The sequence below is a fragment of the Diabrotica virgifera genome, chromosome 5 (assembly GCF_917563875.1).
Source record: "Diabrotica virgifera virgifera chromosome 5, PGI_DIABVI_V3a".
In the NCBI taxonomy this organism is placed as follows: Eukaryota; Metazoa; Arthropoda; class Insecta; order Coleoptera; family Chrysomelidae; genus Diabrotica; species Diabrotica virgifera.
Window position 1 is genome coordinate 132,158,087 of NC_065447.1, and position 8,756 is coordinate 132,166,842.

The 8,756-nt window shown below is 30.8% G+C and overlaps 1 protein-coding gene across 1 annotated transcript; it reads left to right on the plus strand.

Moving 5' to 3' along the window:
- Positions 1-5,294: 5,294 nt before the first annotated feature.
- Positions 5,295-7,100, plus strand: LOC126885472 (uncharacterized). Its single transcript, XM_050652045.1, has one exon. It carries the CDS (start codon positions 5,295-5,297, stop codon positions 7,098-7,100), a length of 1,806 nt encoding a protein of 601 aa, XP_050508002.1.
- The last annotated feature ends 1,656 nt before the right edge of the window (positions 7,101-8,756 follow it).

Sequence of the window (8,756 nt, forward strand, 5' to 3'; positions counted from 1 at the left end):
TTCGTGTTTTAAGATGGCTATAGTGAACAAAACTAGTACGGGAGTGTTTAAAAAGCATTTGTATTGTTTGTATTGTATTGTCTAACTTTCATTTTGGGATATGTAAAAACAACAAGGTAATCTTAATAAAATAAAAAGTTTAAATAATATTTCAGTTCTTTTCTTAACCCACACCTGACTTTTCTTTGTAGTTTTTTAACTATCTAAATTAATAACATTGTGTTATTGGTTTAAATAGGTAAACACACATATATTCTAAAATGAAAATTTTTCCTTTGGGATATATGTCCAAAAACTATATGGTAATCTTAATAAAATAAAAAGTTTAAATAATATTTCAGTTCTTTTCTTAACCCACACCTGACTTTTCTTTGTAGTTTTTTAACTATCTAAATTAATAACATTGTGTTATTGGTTTAAATAGGTAAACACACATATTATTCTAAAATGAAAATTTTTCTTTCGGGATATATGTCCAAAAACTATATGGTAATCTTAATAAAATAAAAAGTGTAGATAATATTTCAGTTATTTTCTTAACCCACACCCGAGCTTTCTTTGTTGTTTTTTAACTATTTGAATTAATAAAATTTTATTATTAATTTAAATATTTAAACAAACATATATTCTAAAATATAAATTTTACTTGCATTTCGGAAAATTAACTCACACCTGACTTTCAAAACCAAAAATTTCCCGAAAGGAAATAATTAGTTTGTCAGGTATTTTTTAACCCAAAAATGAGTAGACCAAAGATTTCTTTAAAGCAAAGAGTGACTTTTTGCAAAATAATAACCTCTTGATAAAATATTAATCATATACCTCTGAATAAATATTCATGACCACGAATTTTATTAAACAAGTGTAGCTACCATATACCGACCGGCTTTTACTCACCACAGCTGTAAATTTTTTGCATTATGCGGAGAAGATACATTCGCCCGCTAACGTAAAAACCCAGCATAGTTGAGCGAAAACCGATTCTCGATAGTGAATGAAATATAAATGCCATGAGCGTACTTAATAAAATTTTTAGTCAAAGTATCTTATGATTTAAATATTAATTTTCCAAGTCATTTATGAAAATTAAGAAAAGATTTTTTGAATTAATGTTTTAAAAAGAAATATCTTTCTAAAACTAATATTATTTTTATTATTTGACTATTGGAAACAGGGTAGGTCACCCTTACAAGAAATTTTATCATAAAACAATATAATATTGTTATATATCAATGAAAAGGGAAAAAAATGAACAATTCAAAAATATATATAGCTCATTTTTAAATTCAATACAAAGGGGTAGTTTTTTTTACTAACACATGAATAAAATTAATTTTCCAAGTCATTTATGAAAATTAAGAAAAGATTTTTTGTCTTAATGTTTTAAAAAGAAATATCTTTCTAAAACGAATATTATTTTTATTATTTGACTATTGGAAACAGGGTAGGTCACCCTTACAGGGAATTTTATCATAAAACAATATAATATTGTTATATATCAATGAAAAGGGAAAAAAATGAACAATTCAAAAATATATATAGCTCATTTTTAAATTCAATACAAAGGGGTAGTTTTTTTTACTAACACATGAATAAAATTAATTTTCCAAGTCATTTATGAAAATAAAGAAAAGATTTTTTGAATTAATGTTTTAAAAAGAAATATCTTTCTAAAACTAATATTCTTTTTATTATTTGAGTATTGGAAACAGGGTAGGTCACCCTTACAGGGAATTTTATCATAAAACAATATAATATTGTTATATATCAATGAAAAGGGAAAAAAATGAACAATTCAAAAATATATATAGCTCATTTTTAAATTCAATACAAAGGGGTAGTTTTTTTACTAACACATGAATAAAATTAATTTTCCAAGTCTTTTATGAAAATTAAGAAAAGATTTTTTGAATTAATGTTTTAAAAAGAAATATCTTCCTAAAACTAATATTATTTTTATTATTTGACTATTGGAAACAGGGTAGTTCACCCTTACAGGGAATTTTATCATAAAACAATATAATATTGTTATATATCAATGAAATGGGAAAAAAATGAACAATTCAAAAATATATATAGCTCATTTTTAAATTCAATACAAAGGGGTAGTTTTTTTACTAACACATGAATAAAATTAATTTTCCAAGTCATTTATGAAAATTAAGAAAAGATTTTTTGAATTAATGTTTTAAAAAGAAATATCTTTATAAAACTAATATTATTTTTATTATTTGACTATTGGAAACAGGGTAGGTCACCCTTACAAAGAATTTTATCATAAAACAATATAATATTGTTATATATCAATACAAAGGGGTAGTTTTTTACTAACACATGAATAAAATTAGTTTTCCAAGTCATTTATGAAAAGATTTCTTAAAATCTTGGTTTATTATAAAAATTATTTCCAAATTGATCATTAAAAAATATATGCTACATATATTTAAAAGGGGGGTAAAATAAAAACCTATTTATTATTGCAAACAATACAATATGTAGTTAAACAATAAATGAACAAATTATTATTACAACACGCACAAATATGTGCACTAATGTCACTCAAATTCCCAGTTGAATGTTCAGTAATATGGACAGAAGGAACGTATGGTGGTATTCCGCGAAGAGTCTCAAAAAAACACGATGGGCATAAAGTGTGATTGTCTACAGCATAATAACATTGGGTCATACATACTGTCTGTCTGCATTCGTAAGACAAAAATCGCATGTTGTTGACATCATTCACTTGTGATATTTTGGTATCGACTTCTGGAGAATCCATATCTAGGATTTCACAGTCTTCGAGGTCTGATACATTTTCGGTAAATAGTGAAAAAACAAAACTTTCGTTAGTGTCACTATCACTTTCTTCAGCTTGATATGGAACTGCTTCATCCATGGGAATTTCGAGGTTTTCATCGTTATTCGGTGGTATAATATCTAACGGATTTACTAACGCGTCGTCCATTGGAATTTCAAGGTTTTTTGCTGTTACTACAAAAATTATAACTAAATAAATGCAATCAAAAATTAATTTATATTTATCAAGTAGTAGAGATAGAGGGGGTCTGGCATAGTATTTTCAATTAGAAGGGATAGAGAGGGTCTGGCATGTATCAGTGGAGGGGTTATAACCATCTGATTTTTCACATCTAAAAATAGTTTAAGCATCAACAAGCAGGGCGTCCGGAGTTCAAGCATCAACAAGCAGAGCATCCGGTTTGTCTGGAGAATATCCGGTCTAATAATGAAGAGGAGGGGCTCTAAAAGTAACATGGTATGAGGGCAGTGGTCTTGTAACATCCTATTTAAGGCAAATTAGTGGAGCTCCTCGGTAGTTTATCACGAATCATGAATACGTGCAGCAGGTGCAACAAATCGTATTCGCGCTCGGATAACCTATCGCGACATTTAAAAAAATGCAAATACGGAAATGTGGATAGTGATAAGAATGGGGATTATTATATTCCCAAAAAAAGATTAAGACCACTTGGAGTGGAAGTGATTGATGGAACTGTTTCGAAATTGTCACACGCGTTTAAAAACAGAATCGCATCTTATCGTTTTAGTAGTGATAAAAAACTGGATTATCATGGATTTTTAAACGATGTCAAACCCAAAGTTTTGAACATTTTGAGTGAATATTTACATCAGCACAATAGCATAAATGTAAATTTTGAAATATTTGGTATTTATCTAAAACCTGACACTAACCTATCAGATATCAAGTCCATGAACACATGTAATAAAATTATAACTATCAGCACTGAACTGGATGAAGTATTTGATGATTTTAAGGAAGAACTGATGACGCAAGCATCAGAATTTCAAGAGAAAGATTCAAATTGGGTATTGCAGGAAATAATGTTTTTAGATGTTAACATAAACAAATATAGTAGTATTTCCGCATCAACATATATTCGTCTCCCAATACCTATAGTACGAAAACACGCTATTTTAAATATCGAAAAAAAAGATAAGTGTTTTGCATGGAGTATTATTGCAGCTATTTTTCCTGCTAGTGGCAACCCAACTAAACCAGAATCATATCCACCATACGATACTTTGTTGAATTTTGAAGGAATTGACTTTCCGATGAAACTAAAAGACATTAAAAAGTTTGAGACCCTTAATAATATTTCAGTAAATGTTTATGGGCTAGAATCAAATTTCGTAAATAATAAAAGGCAATATGAAATAGTTGGACCATTGCATTTTACAAGTAATCGCCATCCCACTCACGTAAACCTTTTGCTTATAACAAATGATAAACAAAGTCATTATTGTCTGATTCTAGACATGTCGAGACTTGTAAAAAGTCAAAAAACAAAAAATTGTCGCAAAGAATACTTATGTGATGGATGTCTACAATTCTTTGACAGTGAAGAAAAGCTCCATAATCACCAAAATAATGACTGTTCTCATATTTACACAGAACTTCCCACAACGAAACTTAAAATTAATAAGTTTGGTGAAATGGTGCCAGAAAATATACTAAAATTTATAAATATCCAAAAAAATGTTACCTGTGCCATTTGTGATCTATGCTGATTTTGAAAGTTTGCTAAAACCCATAGACCATGCTGAACCTTTCAATGGAAATTCATATTCCGTTAAAACTGCTGAACACCAAGCATATTCGTTTGCATTTTACCTTAAATGCAACTATGATGATTCACTTTCTAAACTAATAAAATATGAAGGACAGGATGCTCCCAAAGTGTTTATACAGAAATTGGATGATTTAGTGCATGAACTATATAACAATCACCTTAAACATATTAAACCAATGTCGCCGTTAACTAAAGAAGAAATTGAAAAACATGAGACTGCTACCGAGTGTTACTTGTGTGGAAAGCCATTTAATCCTTTCAATCGTAAGGTGAAAGATCATCACCATCTCAATTCATTATATCTTGGACCAAGCCATAACTCCTGTAATATAAATAACAAACTCTCAAATACAATACCCGTGTTCTTTCACAACATGAGTAATTATGATTGTCATCTTTTTATTAAAGAGCTTTCAACAACTGGTGAAAAAGTTTCAGTAATTGCACAGACGAAAGAAAAATATATCACAATTTCTAAAAAAAATACTAGTAGAAAAGTCGAAAAATGGTCTAGATAAATACATAACTCTGAAATTTGTTGATTCATACATATTTTTGGCAAAATCTTTGGATATTCTGAGCACAACCTTAAATTCGGAGCAGTGTACAGAAATTAGGAAGTATTTTCCAAATACTAAACACTTTGAACTTGTGAGACACAAGGGTGTCTTTCCTTATTCATATATGGATGGATTTGATAGACTTAAAGAAAAAACACTACCACCTAAAGAAAATTTCTACAATAATCTAACTAACAAACACATTTCTGATGAAGATTATGCAAGAGCAATTGATGTATGGAACACATTTGATTGTAAATCTATGAGTGACTATGCTATGGTGTACTTAGTATCAGATGTCTTATTATTGGCTGATGTGTTTGAAAATTTTAGAAAAATATGTCACAAAGAATACAATTTGGATCCTTGTCACTACATAACTGCTCCTGCATTAAGTTGGGATGCTATGTTAAGATATACCGAAATTGAACTAGAGCTTCTTACAGATGTGGACATGGTACACTTTTTAAAGAAAGGAGTAAGAGGAGGTGTGGCACAATGTAGCAAACGAGAAGCCGTGGCAAATAATCAATATGTACCCAACTATGATCCACAACAACCCGAGTCTTACATCATGTATCTAGATGCCACAAATTTATATGGTGCAGCCATGTGTCAATATCTTCCATATGGAAATTTTAAATGGGTAACCGATGTTGAAAACTTCAACTGTTTTGTGGTGGAGGATGATGAGGATAAAGGGTATGTGTTGGAAGTGGATTTGGAATATCCAGCTCATTTACATTCTTTACATAATGATTTACCATTCTGCCCCGAGAGCATGGTACCTCCAGGAAGCAAATGTCCTAAACTTATCCCAAATTTCAACAATAAAACTAAATACATTATCCATTATCGCAATCTTAAGCAGTGTCTTAGGTATGGTCTGGTACTAAAAAGGATTCATCGTATACTAGAGTTTTCGCAATCACCATGGTTAAAAAAATATATTGATCTAAACACATCACTCAGAAACAAGGCCAAAAACGAGTTTGAACGGCATCTTTTTAAGCTTCTGGTTAATGCAATATTCGGTAAAACTCTAGAGAACGTTGAAAAAAGAAGAGATATCCGCCTGTGCACCCGCTGGGAAACAAAAACAAGGTCATTGGGAGCCAGGGTACTTATCTCTAAACCAGAATTCAAGTCTTGTTCCGTGTTTAATGAGAATTTGGTGGCGATCCATTTGGGTAAAACCAAAATAGTTTATGACAAGCCTCTCTATGTTGGTTTCACAATTTTAGATTTATCAAAAACAGTGATATATGATTTTTATTATGGATACATCAAAAAGAAATATGGGGAAGCTGCAAACTTGTTATACACAGACACAGACTCCCTGATTATGGAGATATATACCCCCAATTTCTATGAGGATATGAAGAGAAATTTAGAACATTTCGACACCTCCAACTATCCAACTGATAATATTCACAGGATACCGAAAACACCATCAATACTAGGAAAAATGAAAGATGAATTTGCATCTGTACCCATTAAATGTTTCTATGGTACAGGTGCTAAAGCTTATTGCATAGAAGCAAATAAAATAATAAAAAAAGCAAAAGGCATTTCAAAACACGTAACCAAAACACAGTTACAAAAGAGTGATTATGTACTATTAGTGAAAAAAGATGGTGTAATTTTTAGAAAAATGTATGTATTTGTGTCTAATTTACATACCATATATACTGAACTTAGGAATAAAGTGGCATTATCTTCTAAGGATGACAAACGCTGTGTAATAAACGGTGACGTAAAAACTCTTGCGTGGGGGCATTTTCTAATTAGTCCACATAATGGTACTATAGATGATCTTATTAGGTATGGGAATGAGCTGCTACACACCCCGGAATTGGTCGATTTAGAAAAGATTCCTCTTGAAGAATTGTTTCAAGTCGATTCTTTTCAATATGATTCATACTTGTAAAATTTGTAAATTGTATATTTTTATGTATTAATAAAACACATGTATATCAACATATTTTTTTATTTAAAACCTTACACAATTCTATTAATACCATAATTATTGAAAAAGTCGAACATAGAGCTATATAATAAAATATTGGAGATATGACTGTATCCTTTCTAGGTCTTTCATTATAAAGTTCTAGCCATTTGGAGTCACTGCTTCTACCACTCATATGTCTAAAACGCAATTTATATTTAGTGCTATTTAATGGTATTTCAGCTTGTAAAGTTGGTAAAAAATTGTTTCCCGGATATGATTTCATTCTTGACCATGTCTCAGGCCATGTTTCATTTAGAGTACCATTACTGTCAAAGCACACAAAAACTTCTCTAACATTGATGGGTTGCTGAATTAAAAGCAGATTTCGCAGAATTGCTTGTAAAACAATAAAGTCTAATGATACCATCTTAATAATCTCTACCAAGATTTTAGCATCTATTTATAGTAAATCTAACTTTGGGCGTGGGGAGTCACATGTATATGGTGGAGATTCCATTAACCCATCACGATAACCTACGTTTCGATGAGATAACCCCATAGGTCTAGTCTCACTACAAAATACACAAAATTCAAACACCAATTTCCACCCTTTAAATATTAAGCTTCTTGGAATAGGTTTAGTTCCACACATTTTACGACAAATAAGACAAAGCTTTTGTCGTACACAATAAAAGGGGAGTCTCGTTTCCCACTCGTCACCACTATAGTTAAATAGATCGTTAAAATTATCCGCATATTTGTGTGACATATTTGAACACAACGCGTGGTTTCACGTGGCTTACAACGATCTGGTTTATGATGTAGCTTAACAAGTTTCAAAGGGAATGAGTCACGCAAGCTGATCAAGTCTCGCGTGTCTGGTAAAATCTAGGAGTGGGGGATAGTGACCCATACATTTGCAACTGGTGTCAATGAGAGAAGGGAGGATATAAGAGTACAGAAACATCGATAGTGTAAACAGTATTTGCTCAAGAAGGCTTCGTGAACGTGTTGAACAATTTAGTAAAGGTATTAACAGAATAAAACGTGATATTTTAGTTTATGAAAAAACAAGAAATATTAAACAGTTAGAGAAGAGTATTAATCAGTTAATAAGAAAATATAAAGATAAGGAATATATTTTTAAAAACTTTTCACGACTTAGTATAAGTGATGCGTTTGCGTAGTGGAAGAGTGGACCCTCCTGAAAAAGAAAATAGACTATTTTTTGTTTCTGCAATCGAGGAGCAAAAGTGGATAGATTTGGTGTTTAAAAACATTAATCGTTTTAACAATAATGGAATGTTGCCAGAAAAGAATTGTGATGAATCAACACCCGCAAAAACCTTTATACCTGTTTACAGAAGCAGAACTACAAAACTTTACCATACCATACATTAGAAAATCTGTAGATCCATATGAACTACTTCAGTCTTGGCATCTCCTACCCCAGAAATTTGTGCAAGATTTTGAAATTCTAACTCGACTTCCGTGTTTTGTTCATTTCAATCGTCCCGAATGGAGAACAGAGGAAGAAGGATTAGCTCCTGCTTAATCCAGTTGTCGTTTATGCAGATTTGCACTGGAAAATGTATATAACAATTATATCGGTTAAATAAAGTACTATTTTTTATT